This window comes from Balearica regulorum, chromosome 3, assembly GCF_011004875.1.
Source record: "Balearica regulorum gibbericeps isolate bBalReg1 chromosome 3, bBalReg1.pri, whole genome shotgun sequence".
Taxonomy (NCBI): domain Eukaryota; kingdom Metazoa; phylum Chordata; class Aves; order Gruiformes; family Gruidae; genus Balearica; species Balearica regulorum.
Genome location: NC_046186.1, coordinates 122151750 through 122178923, shown reverse-complemented (window position 1 = coordinate 122178923; position 27174 = coordinate 122151750). Strand labels below are relative to the sequence as shown.

The window sequence follows — 27174 nt, the reverse complement described above, 5'->3', positions numbered from 1 at the left end:
GCTATTTGCAAAGAAACATTCAGGTAAATACTAGCGCGAAAAGAATTCATGCCAATACCTTCCCTTCTTCCTTCCAAGCAGAGAAAAATCATTGCATTAGGAGTGGGGCCCTCCCAGACTAATAAAGACACATACTTCATAGAAACTATTTTAAATAAGTTAAATAGTGCTGATATGGAAAGAAACATTTTTATTAGAATTAATAAGGTTGCAATTAACTCTCTACATACCTTTTCCAAAAAAAGATGCTTGTATGTCTCCATACCCATAGCATGCTGATCTTTACTTCGTACTTGATTTAAAAACCAGTGTAGTGCATCATCGTAACATTCAGAATCTTCTACTAAGCAGTGCCACAGTATATCCACTTGTTCTAAACTCAACCCTGAAATTAGGGTAGTATTTTTAACTACTCCTTTATAACATCAAATATATAATGATATTCTACAAAACCCAAGACACTTTCCCCCTTTTAGAGCCAGCGATCAGCTACAGTTTTTGGTCATCAGTGCTGTCAGTTGTTACTAAACCAACGAGTAGCGGGGGCTGACCTGAGATCTCATAACAAATGGCAGGTTGTTTCTCAGTTCATAAGTAATTACTGGGCACGACCTGGAGTACAGCTTTGAGCTGAGTATTCAGATTGTGGCTGAAAATAGTATTTCTGTAATGATTTCATTTTTACTCCTTTCAAGAAAACTGTGGGTTTATTTTCTTAGTTGGCATATAAACATTTATGATCCCAACAAATTTCTTTAGAAAGAATTGTGGCTATCCTATCAACAATAGGAAATGCAGTGTTATGAGTTTCTTTTTTTCCTCTTGGGTACAGATATTCTCATTCCTTCCCATACTCTACGCTAACGACCAGAGGGACAAGCCATGCATTGCATGCCAACTTTGACTGCCTATAATGGGACTACCCAAGTAACTCCTCCCTTGAGTCGTTTTAATAAATGACCTCAATATACAATCAACTGAAAGTCTGTACAGAGCTGATGCTGAGACAACACTGAAGGCTACGAGTTTGCAAGGGCTTAAGAAGAGAGTGGCTAAAACAATTTATGGAAGGGAAAGCCACCAAGGATTACTAAAACCACAAAAAATTATGTTCAACTTCAAACTGAATCAGCCACATCAAAAGATTTCTATTTTTAACTTTCTAGAGTGAAAAGATTTCAGCATCTGTACAGATCAACTATCATACAGAATGGCACTTTTGCAAAAGACCCTACAGGGAGTGTAAACTGATTTCTGACAGCATTAAAATATAAAGAACTATTTTTTTTTTGGTCTCACAACTTACTTGTTGAGTATGTATCTCTGAGAACACTATGGATGTGAATCAAAACCCACAAATACACAATATATTATCTTAATTTCAGTTATTATTACAATCCTAATATTTAGAAAAATTGAAGCACAGAGAACGTAAAAATCTGTTCTCACAGAACTGCAATAGAATCTCAACTCCAACGTTGGTTCTATGCGTTCATCAAAACATTTTCCTCCTTTTGAGACAGTACCAGAAATTATTTAAAACTGTATCTGTTTAAAATATCATATTTATTTAAGCTAACAATGATTATTAAGAACTACGTGAGTCTCGCTGTGAGGTGCTTCTCCGATAAGGTAACCTCAAATACTTACTGAAATGATCTGGTGATCCTAGAGTTGAAAACACGCATGTCAGGAATTGAAGACGAACCTGAACTTCTGCACTGTGGCTATATCTAAAATTTAAATTTGTATAAAAATAGAAGTTTATTTAATTATTTATTGTCATAACTTCCCCCCCCATACATGTGCCTCTTAAAAGCATAAATAATTCTTTCTGAACTTCTAGTTCAGTATATAGTCTATAGTCTAGTACATTACGGAACAGCTTTTGAAGTAATTTCTCACTAGAGCAATGTCCAATATAAAGGTGTATAATGAAGTAAAAATTTCACCCATAAATAGCAACATTTTTCACTTGTGGGTGCGCATATTTACATACTGACTTTCAGATCTGTCAAAACATGTATAGTCTATTCCTCCAGGACTGGGAAGCTAGAAATTGTATCACTTGTGTATATAGACCTAATCTTAGTCATACAGATTGGAAAGTGTGGATGAATGCGTTACACTACTGCAAAGGTTAATGAGAAGAGATTTTAAAACTAAAACATTTGAATAGTTTTATGATATGAAATCACTTTAAATTGATTTGAATATATAAAATCTTCATGTTTTATTTGTAAACAAATATTCAACGTAACATCTAACAAAAATTACATGAGAGTTGTTGCGTGGTTTTTTAAGGAAAAGGAAGCTATTTAAAATGTTAGTGTTTTTGCAGACCTTTGTCTCCCTAAGCATGCTATGTCCCTACAGAAAGTACTTATAACAACACATCAGAAGCACCAGAAGAAAAGCAGAAAAGAAATGTTTAAAAACATAAAATACCACTCAAAGTCAGTTGTGTACTTACAATGCGTGCTTATGTCGTCCTTCCCTGACTGCCTGAATGTAGTGTACCAAATTATCAAAGAAAAGTTTCATCATATTAAGTTCCTTTTCTGCCCACCTGTGTCAATTTAAAGGGCAGAAAGTATTACGGTTTGCTTAAAAAGATTAGAAAAGCTACAGAAATTAGACAGCTATTATAGGAAAATTGCATACACATAAACCCAAAGTAAACATTCCCTTTTCCATCTGCCATGAATTCAGTAGTATTTTCTAGTACAGTACTCTCTTCTTGCCATCCATAAGGCTCCACCATGTCGTTATTTTCAGGCACAGAACTCACAGAACACTCCCTTTTGAGACCATGAACACTGTTCCTAAAGGCCCTAATTCAGAAAAAGTCTACCCCAAAACTCAGAACCAGGCATATATTTAAATGCCATGTCAAAAAGGCGAAGAAAAATTGCCGATAATCACTGTAATCTTTCCCATAAGTTCCAGTAGTCCATTCTCTATAGTTAGACCAGCTAGTTATACAGTTTGTTCTAGTAAGGAATGCTATACTATATACCTTCACATTTCAAAGGTTTTCTTATAAAGCAATTTTTTTATTACTGAGAAGCATTTGATATACAATCAGAACAGAATGACATAACATCAAATTACTATAACCTTTTACAATATACTATTAGTGGATGTCTAGTACTGTCTGCAAGTCCTTTGGGATTCAAAGGCAGGAGGTTAAAAAAAAATAAATCAGTCTTCACCTCAGTTACGACAGTAGCATGTATTACGAAGAAATCTAGTCCTGAGTGATTAGACAAGCTCACACAACTAGGCCAGGCAACAGACAGATGATAACCGTAGGTCATTATTAATTTGGACCACACTAAAGAAGCAAGCCTTGCAGCAGACCCCCAAAACATCATCCCTTCTCTTGGTTTAGTCTGTTGGGGACAGCAGGCTACTTACATTGTTATCCAATGTGTATCATAACTGCTCCCAAATTGTTGAAACGTACCAAACAGCTTTGGAAGAAGACGAAGTGAAACTACTACTGATCTAAAGGAGAAAGAGAGAAATGATGACAATATATGATTGTTACAAAATTAAAATAGTCAGTTTCAAAATTCCTTTGAGAAGCTCAGGTTCAGTGAGCAAACAGGCTAACTGAAAGCACTGGAAGTACCCGTGTGAAGTTTACCATTATGTCAGCCAATTTGTTTTCTGAATCTGAACTACATATACTTCAAATTCTTTACATGTAATGACTTGGACACACAGCTGTTGGACAAGTATAAAAATAAAACAGTATACATTTTTCTTATTTAAAAATATTTACATTTCAAAAAAGAAATTCTTGAGTTTCATAGTACTTATCTTTTGAAATTTCAGCAAAATTAGCATGGTTTTTCTACAAACAGTTGAAATAGCAGAAATAAATCTGCCACAAAATCATTATAGACACAAGTAGGTGTGTATTGTAAGACAACTATCTAGGAAAACCCAAGAAGTGCATAAACTGCATGTAACTGAACTTCTGCATCAATTCTAAGTATCTTCACATTTCTTTTATTAATTAGTATCTCAGTATACTTGTAACTCATCTCACAAATACAGTTCTTAGCAAAAAGGTAACAACACAACACTGCAGGTGATGTCCAGCAGTTGACTGGTTGTGTCAACAAAATAAATTCCACTTTTGCCAGTCTTCAAACTGTACAATCTCATGGCTTTGGCTGGTATTAAGGTCAAGGTATTACTTCTACCTCCAGCTGCTTCTTCACAGAAATTAGACCCCACAACAGACTTGGTGGAAAAGAACGTGTCTGTTCCTCAGCTGCTTGTATGTCAAATCTAAATATTCAGTTCAAAATGCTTATGCTACGGCACCTGACCTTGCACCCAACTGGCTAAGATGTGGACCCAATTTTACCAACTGGTAGGAAGGCAGTAACCTCTGGCAGAAGGGAGAACAGACAAATGCAACAAGATGCGAAATTCAGGACACTGATTGAATAGAAAAATGGAACATCAGATACATCCATCACAACTTGAAAACTATTTTTATACTTTTGCTTGGTATAACTTCTCTTCCTGTAAAATTAAATAACTGTTACAGTCAACTTGGATTTCCTGTATGTTGCAAAAATACATAAATGTAAAAACAGATAATTTAAGTTACCTGTTGTTTGCTAAATTTTCTAAGCAGCCTTCAATAAATCTCATTCGAATCTGTCTGTCAGTGAACCAGCATACTAAAGAACAGAGCAGCTTCTCTGCTTCATTTATTAACCCTTCAGAGAGATGAATCTACAGCAAGTAGAAAGAAAGGTCACTGAATAGTATATATTTATTTTCTTTTAAAAAATATTCTTTTCTGGTATTCAACTTACTGCATCTTCATCCTGGACCAGATCCCACAAAAGGGTATTTCCTTTCTTACAAACATTATCCAAATTAATGTCCGTCACCGCATTGCTATTATATTGATGTTTATGAACTGCTGGTCCTGAACAAAATATAAAGACCATTATTGAATAAATAGAAGGAACTATCTAATCTGAACATTATTCCCTAAGTACATGAACGACAACGTGCTTTATTTGTAAACTATTGGCTATTTTCAAGTGCATGCAACATCGTAATTGCAGCCTTTTTCCACATAGGGGTTCTTAAAAGAAGACAAAACATTATGACCACACAAGAAGTCAACCTGATAGTTAAGCCAATATTTACACTGGTTTTGGCTAACAGGAAGGTGCAACAAAAACACTACTTAAGACCTGCAGATGCAGGCCCAATTGCTTTTTATTTTAATTAGATTTAATTCGTAGTGTAATTAAAACATTTCTTAAGTCTTTCTGTAGTGCTGTGGTCTGAAGGGAGGTATCTTTGCAGCTACCATGGTTGGAAAGTAAGAAAGCAGCACATTTCAATAAGTTCCTCTCGTACTGCATCATATCCTATATCTAACTAAAAAACAGGAAAAACAAACACCATTTTTATATACGACAGAGTATCAAAGTGCATGATTTTAGAAAATCATCATGTTTTCATCAACACCGATAGATATTTTCCTCCTTCTATGTGGCCACAGCTGGCACCATTCATTTATCGACTATTTGATACTATTTTCATGTAACAGCAAAGTCAAGTAGAAAATTTTGGTTGCACGCAGATCACTGTAATTATTTGCACGTGCAAAACTAGGGGTGTCAAAAATAAGCTGTACTGAAGGCCTCATGCTCAAACAATAATTTGGATCTGCAGTAAGATGTATAATATCTATGGAAAATATTGAGAAAAAAAATGCTGATTTACAGCATGTTTCAACTACAAAGTTTTAGTAGTTTATTCAACTCTAGTGTAGAAAAAAAATCCTTCCAAATTTTCAGTGTCAGGCTAAAATTATAATTCAGTTCCACATAACAAGAAACGTTAAGCCTAAAGAAAAAAAGAGATTTCTTACTCAACTGTGTTTCAGGAAAAGATATAAATACTACTGGTTTTACTGTCTGCTGGAAGATAGCAAACTTCGTTCTGCCAGACCAGCAAAGAAAAACGTCAAACCTTCACTAACCATACCCTCCATTATATTTAAAAGGAGGACAAAACAGAAAATAAAGCTGCCACAATAGCATATGGAAAGATGATATAATTCTTGAGAAGCGCTTTAGTAGCATCTTAAATTGCACCCTCAAGTAAACTAGAAGATTTGGCAGTGTAAGATGAAATAGCATAAAATGCCCTTTAAGGCAAGCTCCCTAAGATATCAAGTTATATTTTAACTCATTTTTCCAAAATTACCCTCTGTACAGCCCATTATGGTTAATTCATTTAAGATGACAAATGTACGGAATGACAATAAGATCCACCCACCAGAAGAAAAATCGCATAACGTTTCAGAGAGAGAGAAAAAAAAAAAATCGCATTTCAGTACCACCTTTCTTTTTATAGACTTCTTATAGACTTTTTAGTGCCTTTATTTGTTTTAACTTGCATTAAAAGCTCCAGTAGAAATGGGGAAAAAAAATTTTAAAAGGTAAGCACAGCTAAATCTAATGTGATACAAAAATGAGTCTCTTGGAGAAACAATAAAATCTCAGCAGTCAATGGGGTTTCTTTGGGCAAATGCACATGTGTGGTTAAAATAATTTGATTATTTTAATTATTGGAGACTAATTCAAAATTATATAAAACCGAGGTAGAAGTGTAATGCTTTTCTGCTTTCTTTTTAGCACTCTTACCTTGACTAAGATGTTCGTGATAGATAGAGGCAAGGTTAGGAAGGTGCTGCTGAAGATGAGATGTTAGCTCAGCATGTGAATTAATCTGTACAAGCTCTTCTTCACAGCCAGACTCTTCCCCATCAAAATCAGCCATATTTTTCTCTGATTTTGCACTGACTTGGGAACTACTGCAACTGACATCATCTGCACTTAGCATATCATCAACCATATGCCTGTAAAAGAAGAAAATTAGAATGGACAATATCAAAGAGAAAGTTGTCTATGGCGGACTACAAGTGAGTAGACACCTCCCTAAAGCTAACATCAGGATGAATCATCTGTCTGAACAGCAGACCTCCATATGAATTTGAAAAACAATTACAGCTAAGTTGAAGGTCTCACTATCATGATGATTGTGTTGAGTTCTTTAATGTTAACTAAATACAGCATTTTGCAAAACCATTTTAACATTTTGTTAAATGTTGTCTTATTTATTCAATGCAAAAACTTTAATCAGATGTTAGCAAAACAGGTTACTGTGTAACTATCTGCAATAATCATCATCTCTGTTAGACAAAATTATCCTGAACTATAGCAAAATGTCCATACAAATTTCTGCCCAAACTGAGTATTTTGCTACCACTTTTATTTCTGTTATAGCAGGAATCAGAAAAAATCTCAAGCTACCTACCCGTCGTGGTGATGGTGGTGGTGATGGTGGTGGTGGTGATGCTGCGGCCCAATGAACTGTCGACAGTTAAATAATTCATTTCCAATAGTTTCCCCAAGGAAGTCCCCTGTGTGAGTTATACAAGAATCTTGAGACCCTTGTGAAATGTGAGCAGTGCTCATTTCCCCTGTCATATCATGTTCTGCATCCTCAGCATGAGAACAAGCATCTAACATTCTAATTCGATTATCCACTGGTGTCACAGAGTCAGTGTTAAAAACATGGTCCTTTCCCGCCCCATTATTTGCACCACTCCTCTCCGATGCTCCCTGTGCATCTCCCAGGCAGATGCCTGTTTGGGATTCCAGTTTCCTGCTTCGTAGATCTGTGCTCCTACTGCTTTTCTGGGGATTATGACTCCTATCTTCTTCCTCGTCATCCTCCTCCTCCTTGAGAGCTTCAATATCTGCAATGTCTTCAGATTGCACCTCGCTGCCAGGACTTCCAGCAGACTGGCTTGCATGACTGGAGTTGGCCTCGTTGCTGGATCCATCACTATGGCCACTGCTACTACCAGGGCCGCTACTGCCATCTTCACCGCTGTTGGCTGTCTCATCAGAGCTTCCTTGCATGGATTCCTGAAATTATTATATTTTTTGTAAAATTGGTGGAAAAATAAAACTCTGCTCAAAGTACATAATGAACATCACGATCACCATCATCATTCAAACACCATTCTTCATTTATGAGAAAATGTGTCAAATCTCTACGTTTTCATTCCTTCTTTCTTCGTTTGGTTGCCAATGACAAAACGCTCTGAGCAAGAGTCACATTCAATAATTCAATTTTTGTATTACCTTATTTGTAACAGGGTGTATGCGCAGGCTTCGCACACACGCAGAGTGACAGTGCGACACATAACCAATATGTCATGCAATCCCTTACTAAGATTAATCTTACTGAAATACAATTTAAATGCAAGGAAGTGGTTTTTTGTAGCGCAGTTATTCATAGGCAAGGTACAATATATTCTACGTAAACCGCACAGAATAGAAGCCAAGATTCTAGCTATCCAGTATCCTGCTCTGCTGCAGGTAAGCATACATGCTATGTATCTGTTCAGGTTTTGAAATGCTTACAGAAAAAAATTATTTCCCTAGCTAATAGGCAGCTCAGTACCAAAATGCACAGGCTAAGATTTACACTCTTACCTCTGTATCTGAAAGTCGCTGCTGTACGTGTTTTGTTCTGTTAATAAGCTGTTCCTCCATTTCAATATCACTGCCTCCACTCTGATGGGTGTCACTGTTGTCACTACTTTGAGGGCTTGCTGCTGGTGACCCTAGTTTAAAACCACACTTCCCAGTTACTTTGTGATCTATATTAATTGGAATGTAAGAGCATTATACAAAACACGACAAATATTGAACTTGACAGCATTCTTCCTGCAAACAGTTGAACAAGGGACATAACTCAAACAACCTGCCTACCTAGACACTAAAAATTCTTTTTAGAGCACTGAGCATTTTACTACAAAATCTGTATTCTGATGTCTCTTCTTGCCAGTACATAGCACAGCTATATGAATTTCCCAGATTCTAGGCAAAATATAATTTTCATTTCACTTCTCATAAAAACATAATTTCAAACTGTTACTAGTTTTTCCTCTATTCAAATTCAATAGCTGTAGAGAAACACTGTAGTATCAAATGCATCAGACTGTGGTGTACTTCTAAAACTATACTTACAAGGTGAAGGGGCTGCTCTTCTGAGCTCCTCTTCTTCTGAAGGAAAAAAGCAGGATGGGAAAATAAGTGACTAAAAATCTTTTTGTCAGCATATAGTTGTCCATGATTCATAAAAATCAGCAGTAAGAAAAGAAAGGGAAACTACAGTAAAATGGCTTGGCAGCACCTTTAGTTATGACTGTGGGGAAATACACAGTCAAGTCAAAAAAAACCCCAAAAAAACAGAAATAGCATGTAATATCAAAAACTAGGTAAAAATCAGATAAGCTTTTGTAAGATTTTATGTAGCTACATAAGTTACAGATGTTCAGCAGAACAAGAAGAGTTAACTGATGAGTTATGGATCATCCTCTGAGTTAAAAAAAAAAACAACAACAAAAAACCCCATACTACTTTAGATATACAAACAGAATTGATCTGAAATAGAAAGCTTTCCAAATGCACTCACAAAATTTTAATGCTTTTGCCTTTATCCTCAACCTCTGCTTGAAAAATATGCCAGCATGACACTTTTTAAAAACACTTCAGGTAAAAAGTTCTATACATCCTTTTTTGTCCAAAGTCAACAAGGAGACTGTGAAAATTAAAAATTTAACTACCAGATCTATTGGAAAACCACATACCTTTTTTGTTTCCCATGGGCAGATTGGTACTCAGTAAAGATGCAAAAGAGCTTTGTTTTGACAGCTGAGCCTTAGCTGCTAGTGCATTATTCCACAGCGCTTTTATAAGCATTGATGCCAAATACAAGGTCTATAAACAAAACCAAATAACAGTGCTATTAAGAAGCAGCGGGTTTTGTATGTGAAGATCCACTGTTAATCTTTCTACATCATTCACCAAAATAAACTCATCAAAATAAATGAATACACAAAATAATGTTGTGCGAAATACTTTTTAACTTCAGACATGAAGTTAAAATCTTCTATCAGTGGTTATCAGTCTTCAAAAATCTCTGAAAAAGATTAGAATTCAAAAACCAGAAAAGGCCTCCTTGAAGAAACATGACAACTTTACTCATAGTTTCCTCTCTTACGCATCAGTGTATATTACTTTTATATGCATTTCTTTAGAAAGACAAAGACAAATCCATAATGCTTTTTTAATATACTAACATAATTTCTTTTCTCGTTACAGTGATTTTTGTTCGCCTACACTTTACCTGTTCAGTGTGAGCACTTGGATGAAGAGTTGAGACTAGGTTAAGAAGATGTCTAAGTGGGACAGGGTCCAAGTTTTTGATCAAGGAAGGAAACAAGTCATGTATGTAACGACTGCAATGCTTTAGCTACAAAGTACAAACAGAGAAGATAAGAGGAACAGCACATGAAACTTTAAAAAAATTCAAAGACTGATAAAACTGCAGCAATTAAACAACATCTTTGCACAAATTCTCAGGAAGCACTTGTCCGATAATTCCAAACTACATCAGACTTGCAATTTTTAGTAAACTTAATCCTTATATTGTAAAGCATGTAAAGCTTAGTGAAATCAAATGTAACAGTATCATCCTTAGTCCTAGTTCTCAGAGATTTGGTGAAAAGAACTGGAAGTTTATTTTGCATTTTAATTTAAATATAACTTCTAAAATATTAGTGCATATGCGAAATCCTGAGGGAAATAATATTTGCAATGATTACCTTCTAAGCAGCAGTAAATACAAATAAAGACACTACAGGCTAACAGGAGATTGAGAGAACAGACTGTGTGAACTGTGTGAGGATTATTTATAATTCTTTTATCTTTCCAGTTATGGACGGCAAAAAATATAACAATGTGTTTAGCTAACTCCTCTATTTACACATTAAAGTGACAGTGCTCCTAGATGTTTTCTCTTAGGTTAAAGGGCTTCAGTATGTTTGTAAGGATGTTGCAATTAAAAAAAAAAAAAGGTAAAATAATGGTTACAGGAAGCTTGTAGAAAAAAATTCTTAATGTTGGTTACCACATATGCACCTCAAAAGGGGGTTTTTCATTATTTATTTTGCCTTCCTGGCATATAAAATATCTGTGTCAGCAGTTTATGGGGTACAGGCCATCTTTCACAGGATTCAAACCAGAATGAAATTATGTGGATTCTATACCTTGAGATACCTGCTTCAACTCAAAAGATAATTTTTTGTTAAAAAAATCAGTTTAAAAATTGGAAAATATATTCTTTAAGGTCTTCTATTCTTTTAGTCTAAAGGTGCGAGCCTTTTAAACATTAGAGGTTTAAAACTTTTACAGAAGTAATCAGGACATACTTAATTCTGATATCAAACATACATTTTGAAAATATCAGTATGTCAAAATCCACACATGAACTGTAAAAGAATTATCACATTTGGGTAATAATACTAAGTTCTTAAAATAGTAGAAAAGACAAAAAAAATCCAGAGGTCTAACAGTAGTGTGAGTTACTGTATGTGTGAAAATATCATGGAAGGTAAAATATTGCTTTAAAAATGTGAAATAAGTAATTATTAATTAATCTGATACAGAAAATTGTTGGAATGTATTGGAGAGAATGCTGTTATAATGAGCATTTATTAACTGTACCAGCTGCAGGTTATAATGGCAATGGTCTACAGAGGTTTCAGAATCTGTATACAGTAGTATTTGACTGAAAAAAATTACAGAGAAATATTGAACACATAAAAACAACCCCTTCAAATTCTAACTTGTATAAAAGTATGTTCCCTATACCTGTTCAAAAAGATCAATTTTATTTCTCTCACCTTCATTTTGAATGTATTTTTCAGAAAAACTGACACTGAAACCTTGAGGGGTTTTTTCTGGGTGTTTTTGGGGGGTGTGTGGGGTGTGTGTGTTTGCTTTTGAATAATAAAGGCAGAATGAAACCATGGAAAAATAGTTTCCACAACAGGAAATCAAAATGTCTACTGTATTCAAATCCTCTAAATAAAAAATGTCACCACCTAAAATAAAAAGCATAGCAATCCATTAAAAGTAGCAAACAAATATATCTCAGAGCCCATCAGAGTTTCCAGGCTTACCAAGCAAAAAATAAAATCTCAATGCCTTCTATAGATTTTAACACCAGCACTATAGCACCGCTGTAAACTTCACTGCCACAATTTTCACCTGAGTGTTCCTACCAGGAGTAACAGAAATGGAAGCTACAATACATAGGAGCAAGGCAATTTAGCACAATAATAAAAATATTACATCTACCTTACAATCTTCATCCCCACTCTTAGTGAAAACATTGTGTCTTTGCTATACAACTTCATTTTTTTCTCATATAAAAGTAGCCTAGGTGAAGTTTTGCATCTAATAACAAACCAGTAATTGTGGCAGTTGCCTAACGTAAAATTTTGGTCAGCAAAACAGACAGACAGACAAGGAAAAGAAAGAACTCAACTTTAAGAATGTAAAACAAAATCAACCTGCCATTTTCTATTTTGTGTTTGTATCACTCCTGGAATTATAAAAATTTTATATATACCTGTGCTGCAGCCCAAATACAGTCTATATGCTGAGTACTAAGCCTCCCTTCAGCTGCAAGAAAATTCAGAATCACTTGGCACTGTTTGATGATCTGCAAAGTGAGAACATATTGAGGAAAGATTTACTAGAACAAGAAGTTACTCCTCCATGTTTATATGAAAAATAATAATTTTATACAAACCTCAATATGTAAATTTGGTCCAAAAATGTGCTCAACTACATTGTTGCTGATAAGCCAGTCTGCAAGCTCTTTTGCAATTGACCTAGACATGAAGAAAGAGTGGGAACGTATGTAAAATTATCTGCCTATAATATATACGCTGTGTTCTTCCGTAGCACAGCATGTCTTTCAGATTAATATCTGTAATTGTAGTAAGCATACGAAAACTCTTTTGAACACAAAGCATACTCAACATTCATTCATTCAGGTAGGAAGCAAATTATTTCCGTATTTTTTTCTTCAGTTGGAGGACTAATGCCAAATAACAGCATTTCCCGCTCACTCTTCTGGATCATTAGCAAACATGTAACCAACAACTCTACCAATTTTAGTAGTTAATAGAGCTCCACAGATCACCTGCAGACCACTTTCAAAGACCTCACAAGCAAGATTTTGACAAACACTGGTATTTAACTCAATTTTATAATGAAATTCCAGAACTATTGAGTTCATAAATGTAGCTAAAGATGGGAGTGAGAAATATTTTTTTTTTAACGAGAATGTAAATATTTTTAGATTCTCTTGCATAAATAGCAACTCATATAGCTTTAAAAACCAATGTTTTACGTGGTCATACTTACACACATGTAGCATACATATACTTCAAAATTCTCATTTTGTTTCACCCATAACAATAGGAAACTTTACCCACTGCCAATCCATAAGCAAACATTCGAACAGAATTGGACAAGGAAACTGAATTTTCCAAAACAAAAGTTGAACTTCCAGAAAGGACTGCCCTGTCTGGAAACTAGTGCATAAGCTCCTTTTCATTCCTTCCTTTCAAGCAAACGTTTGTTTACCCAGATTTTGGCACCAGAAGCAATTAGAGGATATCACAGTATTTAAAGCACAGCCTGTAGTTTAAATGGCCCTGGAATAAAAGCGCTCTGTTCACAAGGAGGAGAGGATGAGAGGGAGGGGGTGTCTTAGAGGACTACAGGAAGAATTATTTTTACCACTACTATCCATCACATTTACGGTCACTACAAAATTCCAGGATTGCCAATCTTTATCATCCGCAATAAGAAAACAGGATTCTTTAGGTAAAAAGAGATTGCCTTTGTAGCTTTTCCAAACAGGATTTACTTTTCCAGGGCATGTTGCCAGTTCTTCGATTGTTTTGAATGGCCTGAGCCCTGTGGATGAACTCAAAGAGCAAAGTTCCTATTACTCCACACCATTCGTATACTGTCCTCTTCTATTCTAATTCCAGGACACGAGGAATCAAATATTCTTACACTATTCAAAAAAAAGACAATGTCCCCTAACATTTAAGTAATAACTGGCTTGCAAGATACAACAATTTAACAACAGTATCATTTATGGCTTATTAATAAATTAGTTCTCATACTGTAAAGACAGTTTGACAGGGTATCTGCTCAAAGAGAGATAAAAAAGATAAGCCAGACCTGTTCCATGAAATCAAAGATCTACTTGACTTCCTACAGCCTCATTTCAGAGCTAAATCAAAACCCAACCATAACCCCAACACCCCAAAGATGCCTACCCCAAACCAAATTTTTGAGCATGCACATTGCAGACTCATTCAGGGCTTGGATTTCTGTCTAACAAAATCTGAAGCAAGACCTTTTCACACGCGAGCTGTGATTTTCAAGATTTTACAGCAGAAGGAACTTATTATTCATTTGAATATATGCTACCAGTCTCCTTTAGCGACAAACATGGCTCTAAAAAAATGCTTTTACCCACCTGCCTCCACGCCAACAAGCACAAGGGACCACAGTGGCATTGCCCATATAGCTCAAGACTACAGCTTGCATTTTGTCGGACACCTGGTTGACTTGATATTACAGATTCATCTTAAATCACAAGTGCCCAACTCACACTCTGAAAACGGAACACAGCCTGCAAAATAATTCCTTGAACTTAGGGCCTATTCGCCCCCAGCTCATTCTTATATCTGTACAATGTACAGCTTCCCTTTGCTGTGGGCAGAAGTGCTCCTGCTACATGACCAAAATATAAGCAGAACGCCTCATAGTTTGCATTTTGCACGTATAAAAGGCAGACAGATCTGGTCACATCAGCGAATGTACACCCGCTAGATGCAGGAGACCTGAATGGATGTACTTCTGGTTACGAAATGTGAGAAAAATCATTGCACATGGTCCACTGTAAGAGGCAAAAGCCTTACCGCCTGAGTCATAAGTCAATGGAGGTAATTTTGTTCCAGGAACACTTAATTTCTTCTTGGATGTGAATTTTTAAACCTGTAGCTTTCAGAATGAATCCCTGATAAACACTGCTAGATTGACTAGGTGATGTTAACACGAAAGGACATACTGCCCAGTGCATCTTTAAACCAAATGCTTCTGCTAGTGGCACAACAGCCATTAGACATTGTATCCAGAGTCATATGTTGCACTTTAGCTACTCCAAAGGAAAGAACAAAAAACTCCCTTATACAGCAAGTCCCTTCACATTTTATTAAATTAGTATGGCAGTTCTCTATCTCTAATCTGCAACATTTTTCTTCTGAAAAATAATGGATTATTCTTTTGAAGGAATGCCTTTTTTAATAGATGTATTCTCAGAGGTAAAAAACTCTTTATCCTACTGGTGAGCTCAACTGTGATAAAATGACATTTCAGATTTCTGAAGGTAAACATTTATTTGATATGGATTTGTTGAGGATGACCAAAGACAAGAGGATCCTTGTGAAACGCAGAATGCAGCCTTTGTGTTTCCCAGAGGGAATTGTTCCTCCCAGAAAGTTTTGCTGAGGGCACACCAATCACTAAATATACTGCCTTTGTCAATGGCGAAGCTATTACCAGCACTAAGCATTTTCTTCTCTGATATGATATACTAAGAAACACATTTATGATAACAGATTCAAGGATTCACCAAAGAAAGCTCATTTCAGGGTAAATGAAGGATGTCTGACTTATTTCCCGAACACTTCCATTTCAGGCAAGGTTTTTCTCGTCCGGTGGTTTTCTAGCTCCTTGATAAGTTTCCTCACTTTCAAACAGAGTGAACTCCTTAACTCACAAGCAATTCCAGACCTTCATATAAATAAAATTAAACTACCAGCCTATGAATAAATTAGCCTATGATTTAAGTTTGTATATTGTCACTTATCCTGTTTTTACTTTAACAATTATCAAAAGCCCTATAGCCTTGAGAAATTTCAGGTACACTCAAGTTCATAAAAATTCACTGAGTTCTCAGTTGCCCCAATAAACAGGGCAACTTATAATAACTTTTTATTAAAAGCTTTAAAGTATAATTTTCAATATTTTTCAATGTAGTTTAATTTCAATCTCAAGCTATGTTAAAATTTCTTTTCTATAGTCTGTCTTTTTTGTATTTCAGAAGTAGTTTTTCATAGAGCAATTTGCAAATTACTATATGACTATTACTATACAATATCACTACAATTCAAGCAACTTAGCAAGAACTCTATTTTCAGTACAAATGTGCTCAAATTTTCTTTTAAAAGAAGTTCTTCAAAAGGTTATAGAAAAATTTTCCTCCTTCAGACTGAAGGCAACAGTGAGAGTGAAAAAGATGCATTATGATTAAAGTATAGATATGCTTGTTCCTCTAACACGAAAGCAGCAGTACAAAGGATGGTTTTAAAAATTAGATATCTAAGTCATAAATACCTTAGTAGTAAGAACGTTCACCTGGGTAATAACAAGTATTAGCCATTTTTCGTGGATTTAGTAATTGAGATAGCAAGAGGAAAAGTCATTTAAAGAACGTGATACTCTCTATGAGTGTGTGCTGTGGGTGAGAGAGGAGGAGAAGAGAACGAAAAAAGTAAAGGTAGCAGCTACTCTCGTTTAACTGTCTCTAAATCCTTCTCATGTGGGAAATCTACATAACATATTGGGCTACATGACTTCTAGACTTAAATCAATTTCCCCTAGACTTCTCATTTAAATTCACTAACAATTCATGTCTGTCAAAAATAACTGTTTTACTTCCAAGAAGTGAAATTCAAGCACTTTTGACATTAGTTTCCCCAGGGCATTCCATGAGACTGTGGGGAAGAGTAGAAGCTACAGAGTTTCAGATATGACCTGATGTTTGTGAACTGCACTTACAAAAGGCGAGTACTAGAGCTTGAATTTTGTCAATTACTGTAAATAAAACTATCCAGAAGGAAGCTACAGTTTACACTTTTTCCTGGTAGGTCAAAGAAAGCCTCTTTATAAGAGGACCGGGTTAAAGTCCTAGAGACATTTTAATCTAAGGCTGTGGTGCAATACTTAGTAGCCACATGATGACCCAGATCCAGGAACAAATCCCACAGCAAAATAAACCCCCCAAAGAAAAACTTATTTATCCAATCAGTCAATTCCCAACACAATTAACCATGCAGCTACAAAACCACACCAGCTCAGTACTGCATAACAGTACAACAGTTAGTGAGCAAGGTCACTGAAAAACATAACGTAAATCCTTAAAAGAAAAAAATGTAGCAATATAACGAGCAGCTTGCAAAAGACAAAGACTAACATTTCTTGACAAAAATCACTGAAATAGCATCCACAACACAACAACGGATGCGAAACACTGATCTCAACTATTTAGGAACAGGAATGCAAAGAGAATATAGCAGGCACCTTCCTAACACACATTCAAGTGCACGTTTTTGTTTATGAGCACACATTTTCCTATTTGACGCTCTGCAGGCTCCAAAACCACCACTCTGACATCATCTTGAATATTTATTAAACTACTGTGTATGCCACTACAAAGAAAGATTAGTGAGCTGAGTGAAAAACTTCACTTTTTCTTTTTCTTTTTTTTTAAGAGAAAATCTGAAAAGATCCCTGGAATGTGGAATACAGAGAGGGGAAGAGGCATTTAAATGATGCTGCCATAAATTCAGTTGCTGAGCTTAGACAAAAATTGAGAAAGCAAGCGTTAACGTGAGCTAACAGAACAGTGGAGAAGTGAAAAAGCAATACAAAACTTGCAGTTTAGTATCTCCATAAATAAGGAAAGAGAGGGAAAAGAAAGAAGAAATAGTCCCGATCTTTCTGTTCAGATGTGAAAGGAATTTCGGACACTTGAAATTACTCTGTATGAAGCTTTAGCATAATCAAGTTTTTAAATGAGGCAGGCAGTTGTCTCGGCATCCACCTGAATCCTCAGTCTTTGCTGTTTGCCAAGTGAAGAGCAAAACAAAGTATCTTTTTACACACTTTATTTCCACAAGCTGACAGTGTCCTCATTAAGGAAGAAACAACACTTTTTTTCCTCTTGTGGTCCAAATAGCACAAAAAAAATCTTTCCGTCCCTGAAAGGCATGATCATTTTTCACTAACTGACATCGGCAAAATAGTTTTAGGAATCACTATTCAAAGACTTGAAGACTCTTCTGTTCAGTCTCGTTATTTTTAGCTTCAATAGATTTCATACTCTTCAGTACCTTGTACTGCAAAGAATTTGATTCTATCTTAAGCGCCAGGAATAACTAAATTAAAAGTATATCTCTGAGGGATATTATGAAGTTGAGTCACTGAGACATTGCACATATCTGGACAACACACATACTCAGTCACCACAAACCCTCAACTCTAGAGAAGACAGTCAAGTAAACAAAATCTAAAAAGACATACAAATACCTACAGCTAGAAAACAGATTTCTCTGTCTTAGCTTTCTGCTGCCATCAAGTGCAAATTGTAAAATCCAGTGTTTTCCTAGACAGAGGATGCTTTAGCTTGTCTTACCATGGAAAAATTTGCAACCATGCAGATAAAGGTTGGAAGCTACTGTTGCAAAATATTTGCTAAAAAATCCTGATGATACTTCCGAACAAAAGGGAAGAGCTAGGACGAACTGATAGCTCTTTTTAAGAAAAAAAGATACCTCCCGCAAACCCACCTTATCAAGATACAGAAGGAGAAATCCCAAAGGTTGACAGTTCCAAACGCATCTGGAAAAGTCAAAACATATAATGGGGATGACCAGACATAGTGCAAAACATCTTCCTTTGACACATCTGCAGAGGCTACAAAGGTACAAAATAAATCTTAGGCTTCCTTTCTCCACTAAGGAAAGAAAACAGGAATGAAAAGCTTTCCTTTTGCTGCTCATTCAATCACTGCCAAGTCCGTAAGTGCCTTCTCATCCAAAACTTTCTCATGAACAGAGTCTCTAATGAGAGGGAAGCTTTGTACTGAACAAATTGTAGAAGCAAGACATTTTCCCCATCTTTCTGCACCACCCTTTTGTGATTATTTGGCTGGAAGAAATCAGTGATTCCAAAAGATATCTGAAGATGAGCAGCAATACTAGACACTGATTTGTACTCAACTTTTCAAGTAAAACATCAGAAAGACTGGAATTCCGATTAAAAAAATCCCATACTACGAAAGTAGAAAAGAAGGTCTTCTGTTCGTGCTGCATTCCTTTCAAATGACAGGCTGTTTACAGATGCCCTTGCCAAGAAAGGAATATCTCAAATAAGAATTTGACAATTGCCTTCAACTTTAAAATAACTCTGATGTTCTTGCATCTGCTCTTCTGCAGGGAAATTTAAGCACCCTTCTCTTTTTCCCCTGTTGATAACTTTCCTTTTTTACATTTGACACAGAAAATCAAACAGCTTTTTATTAGGTTTGAGTCGTGGAATAACTTCTTGTAAATGTTCTTTAATTAGTTACTACTAGTTAAAAACTATTTCATTCACAATGTGTTTCAGAAGATTAACTGACCAAGTAACACCTTCATTTCAGATTTTCAACATGAAGGAAGGAGGACAAGAAATGGACACAATTGAGGTTTGGCAGTCCCAGTGTAATAACACACAATAAACTGGCAGTACAATATTGAAAATATCCCAACCAAGCCACCTCACATACTCAACGTGTTATGCTCCTGTAGTATTTACTTCTACTGTTACAGAACTAGACGCTTTAGAAAAAACCCAACACCTCTCTCAGGGCACAAAATACATAAATAATAATTACATGTAAATATATATTATATATTCATATTGTATTAACGTAATAAACATGTGACTACATTTATTACAATAACACAATTTTTTTGAAATGTACATGAGCTTAATGACATGACATTCAGGTTTCATCAGATCATGGTAAAGTATCTGTGTCATACTTGACTGGAATTCTTTAATTTTTTTCTGACACTATGCATCAAAATTTACTTTGAAATAAACTGATAACACGGATTCATTTTCACTTATTGATTTAGTGACTGAGGACAAGGAAAAGTTGACTACAAGTGCTTATTTGTTTTGTATTCTCAAGGTGTTTTACCATCTTCGTGGAAGCAAAACTGCCTAGATATTCTGATTCTTTATTTTTAAAATATCAACCTATTACCATAAATTTCGCTTCAAATATTCAAGTTGTTATTTACATGAAATCTACAGTATTGTGGTCTTGACTGCTGCCAGATTTCAATAGGCGGGTGTTAAAATAAAAACATCTATAATAAAACTACCCAGACAGAAAAGCAAGCCACCTGCTGCTGTAACAGACTTCTCATTAATGAGCACAAGATAGTGGGGAGTGTGTGTCTGTAGAGTGACAGATACACACATGGATACAATCCCCAAGATAAATGTAAACAACATATCACCCCCCAAGATAAACGTCAAGAGTTTATCACAAGTCAAATCCTAGATTTTTCATACTTTACCTGTAATTTCAGAAGAACAGCTATTTCAACAACCTAAGATATACTTTTGCCTAAATTCTAGAGAGTTCTAACATTAAGTTTAGAGTTATTACACATATCAATACATTCCTCACTGGAATACAATCCCACGCATCAACCTTCGTGAAGATTTACAGGAGTCTCCTTTAAAATTGTTAAACACACCCGAATTATACAAATAAGGACTTTGAAGAAAAACAACAAATAGTTCTAAAAGCATAGCCTGACAGACTCGGTGGAAAACTACTAACAAGGCTGGGAGTCGGTGATGGCAAGACAAGTCTTAGTTAACTAAATAATCAGGAGAAATGAGAAGACGGCAAAAATACTACTTGGATATGAATTAGCTGGTTCTTATTTATACATCACAATGGAGATAATGGCCTGTTACGGGTATTTATTATTTCAGTACCTACGTTTTTCTAAAGGTCACCTTGACTCTATCTTTTAAGACAGTAAAAAAAACCAGAAACATTTAGAAATATTTTTCAAGTTACCATTTAAAACTATTTATTAAAGCCCTGATTAGAATATTTCTAATAAACACCTCAGATTATCATTACTCCCCACTGTGTATAATCCATAACAACAATACCGAAGAACTGCAATCATATAGCACACTTAAAGTATTCATAACAATGTTCCTACTTACGTTTCTGTGTCTGAAACTAATGACTCGTTATTACACACATCATTGAAGGTATGAAGTTGGTTCTATAGTTAGAAAAAGGAAGAAAAAATTAAAATTTTATCTAAATATTTTGTGAGATAGTTTTCTTATATTTAAAAACAGTACTAGTGACAGTAAACATTTTTTTTCTAGTATTTTCAACGATTTTAAATAAATGGCTTTGACAAAAATTTGAACAGCAGGCATTTGAGTAGGCAAGAGGGATCAATTTTCTTTTTTAACCAACCCTTCTTTCACTAAAGCAATGAAATGATGTTGCAAAACTCCACCCACTCCAGAAATCAAAACAAGGTGTGTTGCAGTCACTTTGCACACAGGTTTTCATGAGAAATGAAACACAAACTCTGGAAACTGATGTTTAGGATGAGTTTCATATTGAACTGTTACTACTGTCAATTTTAAATCCATGGTCACATGTTGATCCAAACTTCCCATACAAAATTCTTATCCAAAGGAATTTTGACAAAAGATGTTCTTTTTCATATTGGAATTTTCAAACAATTTTAAAAATAATTTCAACTAAAGTCTTAGAACTCTGACACAACAGCACAAAACAAAGTACACATAGGATTGTGTTGCACCACCTTATTCTCATTCACCTCTGAACATTTCTTTCATATCATGTTTTGTTACCATGAAATGCCAGAGGGAATAAAATACTTGTACAATTTTTTACCATATATATAACATTGTAAAAAACTAAAGACACCTGTGCCCAGACACTCAATTAGTCTACCACAAATGTGTTGGATATGAAGTACAACAAAGGTATAAAGTCTTCAGCAAAGAAAGCTGAGAACAAAAAGGCATGTACCTAACTAGTCTTGTCTCAAGAGCCAGGCATCAAAGGTAATTCAACTTTCTACACAGGAAACCAACGCAAGATGACTAAATATGTACTGTTCAAGTTCTGCACTGAATTTGTTCGGAAAAACCTAACAATGTTGCATTTGCATTTTCACTAATGCACAGAAACAAATAAAAAGGGGATGAAAAACTGAAAAAGGAAGGATGGCCAGATCAGTTATGACTATTCTTTTTCACATTTCACAGGAAGGACAGGAAAACAGAGAGTTCTGTTTGTGAGGGAAGAGTAGAGAGAGAAGAGGCTATTTTGGAGCTGAACCATCTCAGCAGATGACTGCGAGATGAAATTAAAGAGAAACAAGGTAACGACAAAAATAAAGCTTCAGGTGTATCTTGGTTTACATTTTGCTATTCTTTTCTGTAGCTATTTCCAACTTCCTATTCAACCACTCAAGCTTTCACTTTGCTAAAATTAACTTTCATGTGTCTGTCTTCAACGTTGTTTTGTAAATAAGAACTTTAGTTAGATGATATGACACATTATGTATATGCTTCTCTTCAAGGGAGGCAAGTCTATATTTGGTGGTATGCAAATTTTAGGACTGGTCATGTTAACTGTCAGACAGAAAAAAAAAAAGAAAAAATTTCTTGGCAGACACAAATCAACACCTCCGTGTTACAAGACATTCATCTGTTTAGATTCACTGATATTTTTGGTCAAAGATTTCTGTCTCCACGATGACAGCAAAAGTACATTTATCTTGCAAAAGGAACAATCAGGCAAGCCATAGAACTTATTTGACCAAATCTATTTTAGTCTTGATTTTGTGAGTTGAAATTAGAATCTGCATCTGAGTCAACTTTCCATATGATTTTTCAGAAGAAATTTTTCTTTGAAATAAAGCATGTATTGAAAAGTTCACACTTCAAAATATTTTGCATGTAATTTTGCTAGAAGTTATCTCTGAATCTTCACAGCTATTAGCAAAATGAAATGAAGACTTGCTTCAATGCTAAATGCTCGACTTTTGGCAAATGAATGTCCAGGAAAACACTTTGCAGTGGCAGGCATCATAGTTCTACAGCCTTGAAATACAAAACAGGATGCCAAAATTTTGTTGGTTGGGAAGAACATTTCAATGAAATTACTTTGACAAATTCGAGCTGTCAAAGACATGAATAGAAAAAAGAAACTTCAAAAAAGTAATCGTGAAGGTACATCTGTAATACAGGAGGTTGTGTGAAAATACTAAGGAAGCTGAACTACATTACATCTCTGTAAACAAATCTTTGTTTGCAAAGAGGACAGAAAACTTCAGGAAAGAGGCAGTCAAAATTTCTGTAAATTTTGGTTCAGATTTCACAAAGTTGCACAGTCCTGGCAATTAAAATTGTTCCAGGCAAGGCATACAAATCTAAATAAACCAAAAATGCTTCTCAAACTCAAAAGTCAAACAAGAAAAATCAAAAGATGTTTCTTCCAAAAATGTCTTCATAAGATCTTTAAAAAGAGAACAAAAAAGAAAATTGCCAATGATTTGAATGAGAAAGAAGAATGAATTCTCAGAGTTCCAGAGCTGTTTTAGAGACTATCCATATTAAAAAAAGAGTCAATAACAAACAACATTCTGGGTTTTTTTACAAGCTAAAACCTGTTTTAGTCTAAAAATACATGCCTGTTATTAAAAAAAATAATCTCACTTTTATAGTCATATTTATCAATTGTAACAGGTCAAAACATATTATAACTACTTAAAATTATATAATTTCACACTCCTTTAAATGAATTACATGCCTGAAAAATAAACACACTGATGTATTCTTATTTTCAGACTTTCTTTTGGTAAGGATACACAAGACGACATACATTAGTAGTAGTAGAAGGACAACTGTACAAAACCAAAGAAAAGTACTTACAGGAATAAAAATCTAATGTAACTGAAACTATGGAAACATTGGAAATTTACTTTAAAATAAATGACACTGAACATGACATTTTCCGAAACTGTGCAGAGTAAAAAAAAAAAAAAAAAAGGCAAATTACTTTTATGCCTAGTTAATAGCCATATTTTAAAACGCATCTGCCAGATATTATGAGGTATCTGTAACTGTATAAATAATAAAGCACATAGTGATGAAAAATCAAAACAAAAATATGTGCTATATTTTTACTTAAGACTTTAGCAGCTCTCTGAAGTCTTCTTATTACATAAAAAGAACCCTGAACATTCACTTTACACTAATTAATTATGACAGAAGACTAGAATTCAGGCACTGAGTATATTAGATGTAGCATTTATATAAAAGTCATATAAAGTACTTATGTATATAAATTATATTTACAGTAATGTCACTATTTCTTCCAAAAGTTAACTTTTTCTCTATCTTGCTTTAGCATCTCTACTGGATGAACTGCATTATGTTTTCATTCATACAAATGCAAAACTGAATGAACAATACATTCAAGTCCAAACAATGTAGTTACCCTTTGAATAGCTTTTTATTTTTAACTTAGTATGTCGCATACCTATGAAAATTAAATAGTTACTTTGGTTAAAATCCACCAGTAATCTGACTGGAAATACTTACAGGTTACTGTGTTCAGAAAATAATACAAAACTTAAGAAGAACATGTTTGTTCATTCTAGTATCGTTTGTTCCTATTCACCATTTTCTGCATTAAGGCAAACATGGCAATATGAACTATAAATCTTAAACACAGGAGTGTCAGAATAAACACAAAATTGAAAAAGCTCAGATGAACAAAAAAGTTCACTTCTGACCTTCTGTGCAACTGTCTTTCTATGGCTGTAATACATACATAGGAAGCAACGGCAGACAAAGGATGCACAATGTATCTTCACTGGTGCAATGCCGAGCATTTCCATGGGAAACAGAAGGGTGGGGTTGTTTTGGTTTTAATCTATTTCTACTTGATGCAGTATGTATTTCTCTCTTCTGTCTCCTGCTAATTAACGCAGAAATGCTCTCTTTTGAGAAACAGACTATACTAAACAAACAGGAAAGAGAGGTATGTACAACACAAAGCAGCAGCTAATTACAGTAGAGTCAAGACACTGTAAAGGTAAAAATGAAAACAGATTGAAAGCCTTTGTAAACAACAAATATAGCCATGTCAAGGGACTTAATTTCAACATGGCTGTCACAAAACGTGGCTATAAGACAGTTTTGTTTAGCACGGTAAGTTGTCCAGGAAATGTGTACAGTTCCATATGCTGCAGAACACAGCCATCACTTGGACTTATCTCTCAGTCAACCCTATATTCACAATCATGACTATAATTTCCTAAGATGGCATGTAAGAGGATTCTGCTGTTTACACACATTGAAAAAAGCCCCCAAACCAAGTCTGTAACTCATAAAACACAAAAAGAAACATTTTTTTCTAAATATTATTTATATGTTTAAAAAGTTCTTACTGTTATTTGACTCAGCCCAGCCAATCTCATTGTTAGAGTTGGAGACATAAAGTATTTAAACGCAAGATCAAGACTTTCTTTATCAAAACACAAGGCTGTATCCAATGGTTCTTTAACTGTGCTCCACATTAAATCTGCCATGTTCCGGGCTGCACTCTGTCGCAACTCCTGGTCTGACAGTTTACATAAATACCTAGAATAAATTACAAATGGAAGAAAAAAAATTGGCATGATTCAAATTAGAACATTCCTAGAACACCATCTTGATTACAGCAAATATATATTCCCAATAGCTGTAAGAGTACTAAGGCTTAAAATATCACTATCAAAAGTTGGTAAAAATAAAAATAAAAAAACCCCACAAACAAAAAAACAAAACCGAGGAAAAACAGAATTATGCAGAGTATTTTAAAAAGTAAATAAATTTCTTATTTTAAACCTTTTTAGATTTCTCTCATTCCACAAAATGACAGGAAATTCATGGAATTCTTCGAAAATGTAGGCTGGAGGCCTAAACCTCGTATCTGTTTCATAGAAAAGTGTCATCTCCAGATAGCTGCATCGTTTCTATTTACTTTCTTTACAACTGAAGTGTCACAGTACACTTAACATATGAATACACTTTAAAACTGAATTTCTGGAAACAGTGTCAAAGGACCACAAACAGCATGCTCTGTACGGGGAGAATCCTTTGAAGATGAATATATCCCTGTTTGCGGCCTCAGTCACATAGCAGAAAAAAATCAGAATTGTGCAATCCCGTTCTGATAGAATTAGAGTAAACGTGGTACATGCACATTTTTTCTGCCATAACTATATGCCATCTGTGCTTGTACATCAGTACTCCCTGTGCCACAGCACTGCTCTCGCAACAGGTTAGTACAGGAACATATGCCCAAGTTGTTTCTTCTATTGACAGTAATTATTATCTTTAAGGATGCATGAGAAGCATCACCAAGGATCCTAGGAATCCTACACGGAAACCAAAAATGCTAAAGAATTTTAAACAGTTAAGTTCACCCTACTGCAGACATCTTATCTAAGAGGTCACCTAATCATGCACAATGAGTTGCAATACAGATGTTCTCTGCAAATGCGAGGCAGAAGAGATAATCGTTTCTAAGAACTAACTTAGAGAAGCTAGTGGAACCTCAGTCTTACCTAAGCAACTACAAGATCAAGACATACCAAGAAAATCTATACTGAAATGCCTGTAAAGTTCACATCTCAAACACTGACACAGTTGAGAATTTCTTCTAAACTGAATACGTAAGAGAAAAATGTTCGGAAACAAGCTTTCCTGAGTTTATTTTGAAGCAGTAAAGATTGCACAGTGAAAGTTACATACATAGTAGGTTAGCACAATTAATTTTTTCTGCTGTACTTCAGCATTTTGCAGTTTCAACTACATCCAAACTAGATTTAACTATACAGAAATGCTTTAAAAATCCATTTGTTTGACAGCCTAAGCCTGGATCTGTCCTTGGAGAGCAGCCAAATAGATGCATGAATCTTTTTAAAAACACAAGAGATTTTAAACTACACTTAACTAGATTTATGCACCATTCCTTTGCATTTACATCAGTAAATTTTTTTAAAAAGCAAAAATACGAACCCTGATTCTTATTTAGATTAAGGCTCTTTTTCACAGCTCTTGTCTAGAGGCCTTAAAATAAACACACTTAAATGATACTTAACATTGTCAAACATAGAAAAGAGACTTCAGTGAAAATATTCATAGGGGCTGTAGATCTATGATAGAAATCACAGATAAGTAACAGTAGGACAAAAGA

General features: G+C 35.0%; 1 protein-coding gene across 13 annotated transcripts in view; it reads right to left on the bottom strand.

The window, feature by feature from the left end:
- The window catches only part of USP34 (ubiquitin specific peptidase 34), a 133724-nt gene that overhangs the window by 65697 nt on the left and 40853 nt on the right, over window positions 1-27174 (bottom strand). For 9 of the 13 annotated variants that reach the window (XM_075749836.1, XM_075749837.1, XM_075749832.1 and 6 more), the window contains 16 exons: window positions 25382-25574; window positions 21096-21157; window positions 12733-12814; window positions 12550-12642; window positions 10261-10386; window positions 9722-9851; window positions 9099-9134; window positions 8562-8692; window positions 7372-7988; window positions 6699-6913; window positions 4845-4960; window positions 4634-4761; window positions 3421-3510; window positions 2474-2569; window positions 1651-1733; window positions 231-385 (listed from right to left, as the gene is read on the bottom strand). In XM_075749836.1, the coding sequence (XP_075605951.1) occupies window positions 231-385; window positions 1651-1733; window positions 2474-2569; window positions 3421-3510; window positions 4634-4761; window positions 4845-4960; window positions 6699-6913; window positions 7372-7988; window positions 8562-8692; window positions 9099-9134; window positions 9722-9851; window positions 10261-10386; window positions 12550-12642; window positions 12733-12814; window positions 21096-21157; window positions 25382-25574 (2353 nt within the window). The remainder of the gene's footprint in view (window positions 1-230; window positions 386-1650; window positions 1734-2473; window positions 2570-3420; window positions 3511-4633; window positions 4762-4844; window positions 4961-6698; window positions 6914-7371; window positions 7989-8561; window positions 8693-9098; window positions 9135-9721; window positions 9852-10260; window positions 10387-12549; window positions 12643-12732; window positions 12815-21095; window positions 21158-25381; window positions 25575-27174) is intronic. The other 4 variants (XM_075749831.1, XM_075749835.1, XM_075749840.1 and 1 more) reach the window with 2 other exon arrangements.